The 16757-nt window shown below is 38.0% G+C and overlaps 1 protein-coding gene across 3 annotated transcripts in view; it reads left to right on the plus strand.

Annotated features, from left to right (window-relative positions):
- The window catches only part of ahctf1 (AT hook containing transcription factor 1), a 137845-nt gene that overhangs the window by 22444 nt on the left and 98644 nt on the right, over nucleotides 1-16757 (plus strand). For all 3 annotated transcript variants that reach the window (XM_028796922.2, XM_028796923.2, XM_028796924.2), the window contains exons 3-5: nucleotides 9712-9965; nucleotides 12588-12768; nucleotides 14322-14529. In XM_028796922.2, the coding sequence (XP_028652755.1) occupies nucleotides 9712-9965; nucleotides 12588-12768; nucleotides 14322-14529 (643 nt within the window). The remainder of the gene's footprint in view (nucleotides 1-9711; nucleotides 9966-12587; nucleotides 12769-14321; nucleotides 14530-16757) is intronic.

The raw sequence follows: 16757 nt of genomic DNA on the forward strand, positions 1-16757 counted from the left end.
GATAATAGGATGAGAATGACTTCAGATCATTGCTGTAACATATGTTACATGACCATTACTTGCAACTACAGTATATCTCAACACAATGCAGCTTAAAGCAGAATTCTGATTAAGACCGTATTTCCCCCATTTTGCTGAAACAAAACTTGTAACAATTTACTGAGACAATTGCAGGGGCTGTGTCTGCCTGTAGTCCTATTTGATGCTGCTGTCATGAGCAAAGTTTTTGGTGTAACTTACCAAAGAAAACCATCATTGCAACACTCGTGCAGTATTGCTGCTTAAATTTCCAGGAACCCACCAAACTTGGTGATCGCATCCCAGAAACTGTAGAAAGTTCTCTGGCAGCTAAACCAATTGTGAAATAAGTCATCTGACAAGAAACCACTAGACAAATATTAGACACATGGTTTAACACTGTATTCCTAACACTGGAGTAAAGCAAGGATTTGTATACCAAGCACAATGAAAAACTTGATAGCTACAGGTTGAGTCAAATAATTTTCAACCTATCCTCCAAACTTCTAGAGGTTGTATTGTGGCATGAGAGGCACAAACACTAGTGATGGGAACTCCAGCTCTTTTCAAAGCTTCGGCTCTTTTGGATCGGCTTCCTTTAAAGAGCCGGCTCTTATGGCTCCCGAATGGCTTTTCGTTTAGTATCACTTGGATGCTTATATTTTAGCCTAATTAAGCAATTATGAATGGTTTGTGTATAGCCTAAGCAATTTCTTATTCATTGTTTTCAGACATTACGTATTTTTATGCATTTTTTCATTACAATAAATACATAGTTACTATTGTTTAACATTTTAATAAAAGCTTTAAATGAACAACTTCACACAAAACCACAGCAAACAAATTAAATAAAGGCCAAACTCAACAACAACAACACTATAACTCTTTGAATAAAAGTTTTTAGGCCAGGTTGGCATTCAGAAATGCCAGATGCCTCAGCTTAGATGGGCTGATGTGATTTCTCCTCTCCATGATTATTTGTCCTGTTTTTGAGAAGACTCTTTCTGAAGGGACCAATGTAGCGACAATGCAAAGTCTTCCTACCATTACCTTAACCAGGCGTGGGTAGACTGCAGCCTTGGCCTCCCACCAGCTCAGTGGGTCTTCAGCTCTTTGGATGAGGGGCTTCTCAAGATAGGACCTCAACTCCAGCATAGCATCAGCTGTGGGATTTCTCCTTGCAGTGTCTCCTGTTGCTGTTTCGTCAAAGAGCCTCCACACAGCAGAAGCTTGTGGTTCCTGTGAACACGCCCCTGCTTCAATTTCTTCCTCTTGGCCCTCTGATGGAGGAGCAGACAGGCTTCTGGGGTTGCATCTTGCTACTGCTGCACTTATTCTTTGAAATGCCTCATCCACAGCGCTGTTGTCATGAAATGCTACCTTTTTTCCAGAGCAGTGGTTTCTGAAAGCACAGTGTTGTACTCCATCCTCAGATATATAGTTATGGAATAATTGTTTGGAACAAAGTTTTTCTGCTAGGGAGAACATACATGGGGTTTAAGGCCTGTACAAAAGATGTAAATCCTCTGTCCTCCACAATGGAAAATGGTTAAAAGTCGCTAGCTATCATTTTAGCCAGCTCCTCATCGACACATATTTGTTTGTTTGGCGTCATTTGTTTTGGAATAAATGTGCTTATTTTGGTTTGAACTGAAGACCGTGTTATACCTGCAGTTTTCGGTAAGACAGTGGATGCTGCAGCAGAAGTACTTGGCTCTTTTCCAGGGTCAGTGGATGGCAGGAGAGAGGGCACGCTCTCCTCCAGTTGCATGGATGGGTGGGTGGTTCTTATACTGTATGTCTGTGCAGGTTTGTTGTTGACCCTGCTCTTAACGGATATTTTCATATTACAAATTCTGCACTTAGCTTTGCAGTCTCCAATATCACTGAAATGCAGCCAGATGCTGCTTCTTTTTCGGCTTTCACTCATTTCTTCACTCTTCTTTTTTTCTTCACGATGCGCTTGCATTTAAATCTGGCTCCCCGTCTGTCACAGCGACAGGTACACAGAGCGACAGTGTCGCTCTGTGTACCTGGCCTGTACCAACACTCGCTGTCTTCGGAGCGTCTGCCTCCCTTCCTTCTTTCACATAATGGTACGATCCTAGTCCGATGCGTTGTTCGTGAACGAGCCGGCATTATGAGCCAATGTTCTGTGTACCCATATAAGTAAAGTCCCGCCCCTGCCGAATGGATTTTCAGCAGAGCTGAGCAGGAGCGGCTGAAGCGTCGGCTCTGTTTGACGGGCATCGGCTCCTCTCGTTCGCTTCAAAGCATCGGCTCGTTCGCGAACGACACATCACTAACAAACACCACTGGCTACTGAGAGCTGTTATCAGGTCATTATTCATGTTAGTAATCTCAGGCAGTCATACCACCTTCACTTCAGAGCAGGTCATCCACCTGAAGCTAATCATGTTTGGGCATGGCCAGTACTTGGATAGGAGACCATCTAGGAAAAGCTAGGATTGCTGCTGGAAGAGGTACTGGTGAAGCCAACAGGGGACATGTTCCCTGTGATCTGTGTGTGGATCCCAATTCCCCAGTGCAGTGATGGGAATACTGTGTAATAAATATGGTGCCTTCCTTTGGATGACTTGTAAATTTCTGTGGTCCTTAAAGATCCATGGGCATCTTTTGAAAAGAGTAGGATGTATCCTGATGTCCTGGCTATACGCCCATCACGGCCTTGTCCGTTCTGGCCCCTTAATCATCCCCTGTGTAAAATTGGCCATCTTTCAAACCCCCTTCACCACCTAAAAGTGAATGTGGGTTGAGCATACTGGCGCAATAATAGCTGAGTCGGAGACAGTTTTGGGTGCCTTGGAGTCGGAGTCAATTTTGGGTACCTGGAGTTGGGGTCAGAGTCAGCAAAAATGTACCGACTCCTAATCAATTTAAATAGTAATGAAAAAAAAATACAGCAAGTTCAAGTGTCCCATTTCAAAAACAATAGTCATAATTAAGTACTTCTCTGATGTAAGAATAAAGCCCAGTGCAAAGTTGTTTTACTACTAGTGTGAAGTTCAGCTGAGCTATTATACAACCTGACATTCACATGTTGTAATCTGGATTATGGTACATTACAAAAAGTGTTTTCATTTTATTTCATATATAATGTGTTTAACAAGTTAATTTGAGTGTAAACAAGTGTAATGATGTAGGTGGAAGTGTGTGCTATGGCCTGATGTGTGTTCAGGGGTTCTTGTCTTTTGTTTAAACTGGCCAATACAGTAGAGAGTCGGCTTCCTAGCCAGTAGTTCTGTGGTTAAGTGACGTGTATGTTGCCTTTGTTCAATCAACATGGAAAATACATCAGCATATTAAATACAGGGGAGTCTGAGTCAGAACTACCTGAAACTAAGGAGCTGGAGTCGAAGGATTTATTTACCGACTCCACAGCCTTGGTTGTTGCATTGTGGGTGCTACACATTGGGAGTGGTACCCCTCAGTCTGTGTAATGAGAAAAGCACTATATAAATGTAATTAATTATTATTATTAGTTAAACTGAAAAGTAAGCAGCAAGCTTTTGTACAATACTAGGGGGCTCCGCCCCCTGCTCGCTTCGCTCGCCAACCCCTGGTGTTGGGTAATTATAAATAGCGTGATGAATGTATGAGATATAGCATAGTGTGAAGGTGTAGATGACGCATATAGGAAGCCAAGAATAAATTGCAAGGCACAGTGTAAAGATTTATCGGAAAATTTATTTGTACACAACATTAGTAGTAAAGATGGTGTCTTGTTCTTGAATGAGTTTCTCTTGGCATGGATCATTTATAACCTTAACTTTAACGTCAGATGAACGTCGAACTCGTGAGAAGGCCACATAAAGTTGTCCATGTCCAAAAACGGGGTCAGAGAGGTAGATGCCAACCTTGTTCATGGTTTGGCCTTGTGATTTGTTGATGGTCATGGCAAATGCAGGTTTAATGGGGAACTGTCGCTGTTTAAGTGTAAAAGGTAATTCTAGGTCAGAACTTGTAAGGTCAATTGTAGGAATCAGCACAGTATTGTTAGCATGTGATCCTGTAAGAACTTTTGCTTCAATAACATTGTGTGTCATGGTGTTGACGACTAAACGTGTATCATTGCATAAACCTTGTTTAGTGTTAAGGTTTCTTAATAGCATGATTATTGTTCCGATTGTAAGGTTAAGATTGTGTTGTGGTAATCCGGCTGGGTTAATAGTGTTGAAATATTGTAAGGGGAAATTAAGATGGTCATTGTTGTCAGCAGAGTCAACTTTGTCAGAGCTTAGAAAGAGCCGTGCCTCTACAGGAAGTAATGCACTGACTTGGTTATTTATGTGATCAACATTAATATTTTTTGGACATAATATAGACCGTTGTGTTTAAAGGGGTATTTGGTCTAATGAGATTGCTGTTCCAAATATCTCCGTAACTAAGTCGTCGCAGATATAGGCTTGAGGAATTGTAATAATATCTGGGTGAAGTCCATCTGTATAGGTGAGTGTACCATCTTCCAGTTGTAAAAACCAATTGTTATATTCTGGATGTTCCGCGGTTTCAGAAGTGCGTTGTAGCCGCTGACGTATATTGTTTTTTTTCATGCGGGTTCGTGTTTGTGGTCCCATTACTCGAGCCGTCTCGTTCTGTACTCGTGATCGTGAATTCATGACTTGTTTGATCTTTATCGTTAGGAATATGGATAAGTAATAAGGAGGATCGCACTCACTGTTAATATGCGGATTCTTCGTATTATCACTAATCAGGTCTCGCGCCTGTATATGTATTGTAGTCCGGTCTCTTGTTGTTTATTTATGACGTAGTCCACGTATTTTAAGGTGGACTGAACAATAGCTGAGGGCATGGCATGTGGAGCAATAGCTAAGCACTGTCAAATCTCCTCTTAATAAAAGTACCTTTCCTCCAAAGGGAATATTATTATTCATCAACGCAATGCCAATTGTCCGCATATTTTAAGGTGGACTGAACAATAGCTGAGCGCATTGCATGTGGAGCAATAGTTAAGGACTGTCTAAAATCTCCTCCTAATAAAAGTACCTTTCCTCCAAAGGGAATATTATTATTCATCAACGTTTGTAGAAGTTTATCAATGGTGTTGAGTAAGTGACTGGATGCCATTGTACATTCATCTATAATTAATAGTTTGGCAAGACGGATGTCACGTGCATTGCTACTGTTCATTTTCATAGTGGATACCGATGTTTCTGTGATTGGGACCGGTATTTTGAATAAGGAGTGACATGTGTTTTTGGAGCCGAGAAATTTTTTCTTCCGCGGTTTCAGAAGAGCGTTGTAGGCGCCGACGTGTATTGTTTTTTTTCATGTGGGTTCGTGTTTGTGGTCCCGTTACTCGAGCCGTATCGTTTTGCACCCGTGATTGTGAATTCATCACTTGTTTGTTCATTATTGTTAGTAATATGGAACGTTAATAAGGACGATCGCACTGACTGCCAATATGGAGCCTTTTCTGATCGTGAATGCATGACTTGTTTGTTCTTTATCGTGAGTAAAATGGATAAGTAATCGTGCTTTTTTTTTTGAGGGGCGCGCTGCCTCATTTTTTATTTCTGTTAGTGGAGGGGGGCTTTGTGTGTCGTGGGTCTGAATCCTCTTTTTTGTGTGTGTCCTGTTTCGTGTGGTATGGGCTTCGTCTGGCGCTTTGTTGCATGGGTCTGTTGCTATGGGCGCGGAGCATCATTTCTCATTTTTCGGTGCTTGGAGGGTTTCTTCGTATTATTACCCATCAGATGTCGCGCCTGTATATGTATTGTAGTCCGGTCTCTTGTTGTCTATGTATGACGTCGTTTGTTGGCATGCGTTTTCTTTGAGGGGCGCGTTGCCTCATTTTTTATTTCTGTTAGTGGAGGGGGGCTTTGTGTGTCGTGGGTGTGAATCCTCATTTTTGTGTGCTATGTGGCGCTTGCGTCTGACTCCTTTGTTTTTGTTGTGCTAGGGGCGTGTTGCCTCATTTCTTATTTCTGTTAGTGGAGGGGTGCTTTGTGTGTCGTGGGTCTGAATCCTCTTTTTTGTGTGTGTCCTGTTTCGTGTGGTATGGCCTTCGTGTGGCGCTTTGTTGCATAGGTCTGTTGCTATGGGCGTGGCGCATCATTTCTCATTTTCCGGTGCTTGGAGGGGGGCTTTGTGTGGCGCCTGCGCACTACGTCTTTTGCGTCCACGGCCCATGTCCCTGCGTCCATCCGGTTTACCATTCTCGTTTAGTAATATGGATTACACTGTACTATATTTGTATGGCCTGAATTATGCCAGCTCTGCATGCTGTCCCACACTGAGAGGGAAGACATCCACCAAGAGGACAGGTATTATTACATAGACTGCTTCATGGCAGATGAAGGGCCACCCAGTATATCCACTGCCAACAGAAGATTTACCAGAGTGGCAGAGAATGAGAAGTGGGTTAACATGCCTATGAATGAAATGGGAGATAAAAATCTTCTGCAAAATCTGACTACCAGCTGACCAGTTCTGTGCACTTAATTACAGTTTGATTACTGATAATAAACAGTTCTTTGCTTGAGATTTAACTAATGTATGTATAAATATGGAAGGTCTGTTACAGTTATTAGATGTTCCAGTTTTTCAAAGGTATATCTTATTTATACAATATCTCTTTTCCTTAGCACATGATATTTTTTGTCAAGCCATAGCAGTCACTGTTTTTGCTTATTCTGAGAGGAAAAGAATTGCTGATTTTAGAGTTTCAGACTTTGTACTATTTAAACATTGTATAGTGTCTCTCTCGTGTCAGACACCTGAAGAATTTGGGAGCACCTTAAACTTACATAACGAATCCTCCTCTGTTTAAAGCATCTGTGCTCTCTCTTATAGTAGCTTTCCCTTCTAAGTTTAAAAAGTACCTTGCTTTTAAATGCAGTTATGATGAGTTGTGTGGAACTTTTGAGGTTTCCTATTTCATAAGTCAACAATTTGCTATATGTCACATTCGTTGATGCCCCTTTCTCCTGAATTTTGAAGCACCTATTGTACTGATGCAGGTCTTTTTCATAGGACAGCCATGTCTGTAGTATAGGCTTTGCACACATGGTTCTTCTGGCATGTGGGTGTTTAGAAGTACCTAAGTGTGCATGGAGCTTGTGCTTTTACTTACAGTATCTAGATAACTTACTGTACCCTATTGTGTACTAGAAGCTTTAGAAAAGCTTTTTTTTTTTTATTAAATCATTCAATTTGAATTGATGTTTAAAAGTGAATTAATATTTAATGTCTTTCAAACATGAACATTTTATTTATTTTTACCAAATGGTACATTTGAACAGTCACAAACACCTTCAGTCAAGACATATTGTAACAGTCTGGCCAAAAATCTTCATAAAGCAGGGTGACTCAAGAACAGAGTCCTGAAAAGAAGCATGCAAATAGCATTGCTTAGAGCACTGTGGGTGTGGAGTTTCATCAGCCCGCTCTCAATGCAAAACTACAACCAAAATGCAGAAGGTTGAGCAATGGGGATGAACACAGGGTGCCAAGGGTGGCTGGTACACTTTCCTGTTTGGTTGGTGATAGTGCCATGAGCTTAGCTGTATGCAGGGTGGTGAATTTGTTTGTCATGCTGGAGCTGAACAGATCCTGGTGGATAACAACACATGAAGCAGGCACAGACTCCCATGATTTTGAAATATGAGTCTGAAAGGTCATGTTACTTAAAAAGAATAAAAAGTGACAAAAGTTCTGTGGCCTTAACAATGGGAGGGTTGTAGTTACTGTGTTATTGTTTCTTTGAGTGTGTTTTGTTGGTAGAAATGCATCTATTTCATTTCTGCACAGTGAACTGTCAGTGCAGTTTTGTCCCTCATTCCCATTACAATGTGAATGCAAAGAATTTTGACAAGCGGCATTCTCTTCCAAATGAGCACGTTCAAGGGAAATAGTGTAACGTTAAGCTGGTTCTCAGGAATTTGTTGAGATATTAAAGATTGGATGTCGAACCAACTAAAGCAAAATGCAAAGTTTGCAAAAAGACAATACTAATTAAAAGTGGCAATACATGCAGTTTGCTTCAGCATTTAAAATAGAAATAGCACAATGTAGCCAGTACCAGAAAGCATGAGACGGAAGATAAAAGCTGTCCCAAACAGACAGCTCCACAGTATTTCTCACCCTGCTTCAGCATGGACCGCACAAGGCGTGCTTATTGTTGTATATCCAATTAGACAATGTGATTAGCTGTGGGCAGAATATGCTGGGGTTGCCCATCATGCCTGCTAACCCTGTAGTGGTGGCTAGATAGCTTGAATAAGCAGTAGGAGGGCTACCACAACACACATGGAGGAAATGACTCCTTTAGGCTGGTAACTCCAGAGACTTAGTTATAGTGGGGAGAAGAAGTTGGCTGTCGTGCTGGTAATGAAAATAAGAAATGCTGGTACCTGTAATGATTAAAATTTTGAACTGAAAAACATTGATTTGATTTTTATTTTTTAACTAATTCAAGTACATCTTTATTTTGAATGTGACTAGTCATTTGCAGGACTCTAGGAACATTCAGAAGCAAGAGAAAACTGAGAGTTTAAAGTAAAATTGCCAGCAGCACTACCACCACCACCCTGTCTTTTAGTTAAATAGTTGAACTGAGAAAGGGTTAAAAGGTGGTTTTATTTGTCACAAAATTATAAGTGGGTAGTGAGTGAGTGTATGTATGTGATAACCTACATGCCTATAATGCAACCAAACAATACTTTCTCCGTTTCCTTATATTAATAGTTGTTTCAGTTTATATTAACCCAATTTAAGGTTATTTTACATGTTCTTGATTTTATTATTGGAGGCACAAAGTGCCTCTTTTGCTGTATGGATCCTTTTCAATGTATTCAGGTTTTCTTCCCACAACCCATAGACATGAACTTTAGGTTAATTGGTTCCTACCTTTCCCCCATTTTTGCTGATGGTGGTTTATAACTTTCAGTAATCTTCAGATTCGTTTAGGCAAAATGAGTAATTAAGTATACAGTTATTTTATATAGATTTTTTTGTCATCTACTCCCCCTTCAACTATACAGGATTATTTATTGCATTTAAATAAGGGAGTGTTTTCTTTCACAATATATTTTTTATTCTCGTTTTAAAGATTCTTGTCAAAGCAACTATAAACAAGGGAACTAGGCAAAAAATGGTTTTGTTTTACACCAATTGCTGTTGAGGCAGATTCCTATTTCTTCAACCATGAAAAGAAAAATTTGAAAGTACACTCACACTAGTAACTTTGAACAGGCATCTGTCTCTTGGAAAGTATAGTGTTAAAAAGGTGCGGTCAAATATGTACCTTTTTTATATCTTGTTTTCTCATTATAAGCAACATCCAAAATGCAGATATGTTTTTTGAAACTGATCATTGCCACTTGATAAATGTTGTTTTACACTTGTCTGTAGCATGTTGGTTTTACTGACTATTGCTTTACTTTGAGGTTAAACTTACTTTTTGAGGGGAGAAATGTAAATTCAGCTTAAAAAATATTTAACTCTTTAAAGTTGCTAGATGTCCTCTTAGCTCTAAAAGTATTAAATCATTCATCATAAATTTTGAACTAGCAGTTTTTTCTGATCTGCATATCTTAAAATGCATACGTTCACATCTCTGAAATTTGCTATAAAAAATTAATCTTGGGGAACAATTTATCACCAATCATTTTCTTTCCTTCATTTAATATTTCTGTTTTTCTTTTCCAGAAAAAAATGGTCTGGCTTGGTTAGCATGTGGTCCTCAGTTAGAGGTGGTCAATTCTGTCACAGGAGAGCGGCTTTCTGCATATCGCTTTAGTGGAATCAGTGAGAACCCTCCAAATGTTTTAACAGTGAAAGAGTTCTGCTGGCACAAGAGGACAGGCCTACTTGTGGCCTTGGAGGAACCTGAGGGTAGCATGCTTTGTCTATATGATCTCGGTATATCACGGGTTGTGAAAGCAGTAGTTGTACCAGGGAGGGTAAGTATTTGTTGAAACTTAATGTTTTTTATTATTGATGCATTTAATATTAACGCTTCACTTAAATAGTGTGTATGCATAGGGATGGGTGATAGGAACTTAAATTGATATTGTGATTATTTTGAACAAAGATGCGATATTCGATGTATGTTTTCAAAATACCTTAAAGATTGAAGATCAATAAACTTAGTATATTTTCTCACGTTAATAATATAGACTATTAGTAAAGGCTTGTGATCATTGACACACATACCTTGAGAAACACAAGTTAAATATTGCAAACTGTTCTTTCTTAAAGCGGCAAGACACAAAGTACGGTAAGTACACAACGACAAAACAGAACAGTATATGATATGAGATAACACAACATAATAACTTAATTATTCAGGATAGACTTGCAGTCAATTATTGTGGACATATATATGGTTTGAGTTGTTTAGCAACATTTCTAACCACTGCACTACAGTACCTCAAACAACGAAACACGCAGACAGAACAAATATCACAAATACAAATACAGTAAATGACCACAAACCAGCACTAAGTAAATAAAATATAGATTGTTCCACTAAGTGAGTTCCTGTCTTGGAGCATGTATTAGCAATACCATGAAAGGACAGCATGGGAGTGGCTTGTTGCATTGTTTGATGTCATGGCTCTGGCATAGCAGAACATCTGTTTTTTATTTCTCATATATCTGTGCAGATGCTTTGAGCTTTCTTCTTCCATTAAGAAACAGGAAATGCATTATAAACAGTAATAAAACCTTTTGTTTTTATTATTTCACAGCATGTCCTGTGTTTTTTGATTTGGAGAGTGGGACTGGAATGGCTGTTAAGGATTGTTTTAAGATGTTGCTGAGCACATGGCTAATCTGCATGCATAACAAAATATATGGTGCTGTGTTGCCATCAGGATGATCAGTGTTACTGTATATAATCCCTTGGTAGTACTAGTAATACTACAAGTTTTTGTTTATGTTTTGTAAACGCCTGCAGGATGGAACTCCGGCAATGTTTCTCAACCTTTGTGGCTTCAGGACAAATAGTTACACTTTTACGTTCATTGTTAGCCCTGATATGACAATCGAAGATCCCAGAGTTTGAAACAACTGTGAATTAAAGAAAGGAGTGCAGTCAGAGAGAGGGAAAAATATTATCCAGCACTGTTCGTTGGACAGTATGGGAGGGTTTGGTTTCAGCACATCTCAGTAGATGAAAGAGCTTCCCCCCCAACCCCCATGGGCTTGCAACACAGCAATGGCCAAGTAAGCAGCAATCTCACAAGTAGGCATCTGTGAAGGTTTTGCGTATGCTGCTACAGCTGTGTGTTGTCATGTTAGCCTCATGGATCATTTGGAGTAAAATGATTTGCCTAAGCACACCGAACATAGCCTATTTGCTACAAAAAACACTTTGGCAAATTTTGCTGATCAGCATTATCGGTCATTGTCATAGATAGTATGGGTGTTTTCTGAGCATAGGCAAAAGTGTGCTTTGCAGTATGGTAGTCACTATAACTCTGATCCCACCCCTCCCCTGCTGCTTGTCCGCTCATATGCTATGCAGTAGAACAACAAACTTTTTTGCCAGGTTAGGCAGAAGCGTGCAGATCCCAAATGTGCCAGGATCACCTTTTTATATGCAGTAACATGTTTTATCTTTAGATACTAGACTACTTGAATTGTCATCCTGGAAAAATCAAATCCTTTGCAAACACAGTGCTAACCCTACCAGTTCTAAATGCTTGCTCTTCTGATCCTTGCTCTCTCTTTTTTTTTTTTTTTTTTTCTTCTTCTTCTTCTCCCCCCCTTCATTCAATGACACCACCAGGCTGCATTGGTCGAGTTGATATGGACACATCTATAGTGCTGGAGATTTTGTGGGGTTCATTTAATATTCAGACAAACTGGTGAACGACGCAATAGTGGCTTTTGCATATTGATTTTATTAAATAAAAAAATTAAAATAAATATCTGCTCAAAAAATTTATATATTGCCCATCTGTGTATGCAGTAGTTATTAAGTTACATTTTCCTTTATAATTCATGAATTATTTTGACTATTTTTATAAAGAAAGGTTGTTTTATTTTTGGAAATATTTAGAAATGATCCAAACAAGGACATAAACTGCATAAAAGGTTTGATGCCCTATCCAAAAAATGGAAGGACAGATGTATTACTGTTCCTCCCTAAATTTCCTGTATAGGTGGTATTTAGGAGATGAATATTTAACAAAGCTGTTGACTGTTTTCTTCTTTCATTTCCACTTAATTTCCCAACAAGAATTAAATCCATGAAATGGCTGTTTCATTTATAAAGTATATAGAACCTTTGTTACAGTGGATATTCCATTGACTGAATAGTGGAGTGACTGTATACAAAGGATATTTTTCATATAGCACAAATTTGATGCAACAGATGTCACAGCAGCTGTTAACTCCCCCCATTCCTAGTGTAAAACTAGTTTAGTGTTTGCTTCTGTCTGACATTTGTTAATATCCAAAAGATACATAAAAAACAGTGACATAAGTATTGTAAGTTGGTAAGTACAATAAAGGTTTGAATATTAAAGCATTGACATTTATTTTTTTTTAAAAAACTGTCTTTAATGTTTTCCTAGATTGTTGGTATTGAACCCCTAATAAATCATGGTGGTGCAAGTGCCAGCACTCAGCATCTGCACCAAAGTCTTCGTTGGTTTTTTGGAGTTGCTGCGGTGGTCACTGATGTGGGACATATTTTACTGCTTGACCTTTGTTTGGATGATTTATCTTGCAGTCAGAGTGAACTTGAAGCATCAGGTAAGTCAGTACAATTATTATTCTAAGTATGAAATCTTTTTCAAATAGTTATTATTTTCATATTTATATAAGAATTTTGAATTTAAATGACATGACTTTCCTAAAAAGTAAGTTGCTTTATAATCAGCTAACACAAGGTATAAGTAGTGCCTTTTTTTCCCCTGCAAATTAAAATCTAATTTCAAACAGTAACAGTTCTCAGTTCTGTCATGCAAAATCATATGAAATCATGCAATAACATTTATTGTAGCTGTATTTTCAATCATTAAGTATGCAAGGGCCTTTTGCATCCTAATTATTCCTTGCCTATTGCATGATCAGCGGTTTTCTAATCTTAGTTGCTTACCACAATCTGGCATTTTTTTGGTGCTTTTAAATTGCATCCTTTAACATTTTACTGCACCCTATAAACTTTTTTGAAAACTTTTGGTGATTTTTTTTTTTTTTTTTGTCTGAAGGTATTTGTAATTTTATTTTGTTCAGAATCTCTGAATATGTAGTATATGAAACTGACAAGGAGTTGAAATGGTGCTTCTAGGCATGACCACAATGGTAACTGATTTTTAGCAATAAAACAAGACATGCATTGACTGTATCAATATATTGTACCTCAAGCCATATATGAATGAGATTATTAATGAATTGCCTTCAAAGATGTCCTCATTTAAATAGTCTCCCCTTAGTTTAACCTAAATTAATCAAATGAGTATTGGAAAAACACAAGAGTGTTTTTCTTGTGGTGTGGTTTTTTTTTTGTGCAGATCAAAGCAGAAGGGGGAAAATAAACACAGTATGTTCTTAGACAACAGCTAGTACAAAAGTTTCAAAAACTCCTGCGGTGTGTGTTTCATTTATGCACACTTGTGCACTATAGTACTCTCTTCAGTTTTTGTTTCAATGTCGTATGATTAGACAAGAACGGTTTGCTGTCAAGAGACTTACAAAAGCTATTGGCTGACCTCATATCTGTATCCCAACCCACACCTCGAGTCTTCAAGTGTATTACATCAGATTACATTTTTATTATAAGTACTCCCTTATACTCTAGGCTTTTGTTGTACTTCAGTCTTTCCAGACTGTTTTTGTACCTTTTTTGAGCTATTATTTTATCTGCCTAATAATGTAATAAAAGTTTCTCTACAAGTTTATATTGTGCTTGTAAAACTAATTGGCATGAAAAACTACACTCTTTATTAATAACTTTCTATATTTCACTGTATTGTCAGAGCAGTAAAACATTCACATTTTTGGTTGTATGTTTGGTTGAAATAGTAAGGTTTTAAATTTTTATTTAATCAACAATTAAATTTATTTATTACAAAATAATTAACATTTTTATTTTTTTTTTATATATATGATGTGTATTTAAATAGTTTTTAACATTACTGACGCTAAATCTTAATTCTTGCTGTTATCACAATACTATAATTTTCTCAAAGTAAATAACAGTAGCAATTTCATATGTAGTGTTTTCATAATTGATACCCTTGCTGGCACAGTTGTACAATAAATGTAAATTTTTATTTATTTTTATTTTTTTGTCTTTCCTTAAGATCTTGAAGTCGTCAATAAATCTCCTGCTGAGATCCCACGTATTCGTGAGACTGTGACAAGAGAAGGAAGACACCTATGCCTTCAATTACAGAGTCCATCTGGCACGAGTGCGACAGCACTACAATATATATCAAGGACAAATCAGTTGGCAGTAGGATTTTCGGATGGTTACCTTCAACTCTGGAACATGAAAACGCTGAAAAAAGAGTATGTTGTTATTTCTTTTATATTAAAAAGTTGTAAAAACTTTATATATCAGTATCTACACTTCTGAGAAGCAAATCATGACTTCTATTTTTTGCCACTACAGAAAGTTAGTCAGCTGTTTAGCTAAAAGGCCTATTATGTCCCTGTATTTATTTATGTCCTCTAAATATTCAAGTATTGTGAAAGGTTGAACACATAATCCAAGGTATGAAGAAAGTTTCTGTTTCTACTTGTACATGTTTTGTATAATTTTAAAACAGAAATTTGCTCTTCAAAGCTTTGTGTGAATGCTCTTTAAGTCTAAGAAAAGGGCATTTTATATCACCATATATTTAATTTGTTTGCTTGTGTTTAGCTGATCTTTCAGATATATTAGCTCTGTTGTTTATCATCTCCTTATTCACTCTGCTTTTACTTTTGGTTTTTTTCTTTCTTTTGAGGGCTTTTTTTTTTATATAATAAACTTTGGAACCTAACAATGCCCTCATTTCCTTGACTCACTTTTGACATAAGCATGGACATTTGATTGAAAACAAATACATCCTTCTACCTGAACTAAGTGAGTCAATCAGTAGTCTATTTGTAGGTATGTCACAATACCAGAATTTTTCTGTTCAGTACCAATACCACTGAGATTTCACAATACTTAATACCTAAGGTTGCCAGATTAGAAAATTAGAAATATGGGACCATGTTCAATACTGAAAGTGCAATTACATACACCACAGTTTGCTTCAAAACAGTTTCTGCTTTGTTTGATAAATGTCCATTCGCTGGAATATTCATCACGAAATTTACACTTATGTTTTAGCATCTTTGGATGGATGGATGGATGGATTAATTTAAGTTGGCCATGGCAAGTAGTAACAGCGCGCTTTTATTGATGCTGTATGTTACAATGCTGATACAGAACTGCACAGCAGCGTGGCTGGAGAGCAAAACGGTAACACTGCCTTCTTGCTGTGTGCCGCAAGTGTTATTTCACATAGCTGACAAAAGTGGAAAAATCTTCATACTACTGAAGCTGAACTTCGTCTGCAGAAGAATTAACTGGTTGCAGTAAGAAATCTACAAATATGAATACATTTTCACTCACAAAATCCAAATTAGCAACCTAAAAACCTCTTCTGTTGTCGGGCGTAACAGGGCAGGTGTGCCATATTGAAGAATGCTGTAGTGGTGGCAGTTCAAGCCAAAGCTGCAACTTTGCTGTGGTTAGTCTGGATGAACAGAGTCAAGCCTGATGAGGTTCACTCCTTCTTGAATTGTTCAATGACTACTATTGCTGCCCAATCACCGTAAGCATTGAATTTTTTTTGTATTTCCAAATGACTGCGACCTCCGAGGTTGCTGAGAAGGTAATACATGAGATTTAGAAAATATACTGTATATTCATTAAAAATGCATGTTGCAGCTGACATATCTTTTTAGATTAAACTACCAGTGAGCCCTTGCATTTGGGAAGTGAGTTGTGCTCGCCAATCATCACTACATCAGGCTCCCACAAGGAAAGCAACTTAGTGTGGTAGTACAATCAATAGCTCGACTTTCCACGCCACTGCCACAAAAAGAATTTGACACAGATTATTATAACTAAAATGGATGTTGCTTAATGTAATGCCAGGCTAATTTTCTGTTCAGGTGTGCCATTTTGGAGAAGTTGAAGGCTGACATATAAGGCTTAGCAAGAAAAATGCATATTATGCTCTAAAAGGACACATTTGAGAGAGTATGGAAAGCAGTTGTAATATATTCACATTAATAATGTGAAAAAACGTTGGTACTGTTGTGTCCATCTCGCACTGCCCAGCTTGTTTTTGTTTTTTTAATTTTCTGAAGCACCATGACAATAACTGCTGGTGAGATTTGCTAAATTTTAGCCCCCAACATGCTGTAAACACAGATGACGCTTTGAGTTTAATTTAACTCTTTTGCAATAAAAACCTTCCTGCTTACTCGACAGATAATTTTGGTGAATTTGTTTGACTCGTCATGCTCATTTGCTTTGAAGGCAATGTGTTGCCACATAGGTGAGATTGATTTCTTCTTAGCCAACCCATTTGGACGTCTGTGTTTTGTCTATATCAAACAAGGAGATTTTCCTACTATGTTACAGTACATCAGGCTAGCCTGGCACCAAATTGAAAATTGCAAGAATTACAGAAAGGCAATTTTAACAGTAATGCAGCCCGCCCCGCCAAATCCCCCAGGTATCATTACTCAGTTGG

The sequence above is a fragment of the Erpetoichthys calabaricus genome, chromosome 3 (genome assembly GCF_900747795.2).
Source record: "Erpetoichthys calabaricus chromosome 3, fErpCal1.3, whole genome shotgun sequence".
Classification (NCBI taxonomy): Eukaryota; Metazoa; Chordata; class Cladistia; order Polypteriformes; family Polypteridae; genus Erpetoichthys; species Erpetoichthys calabaricus.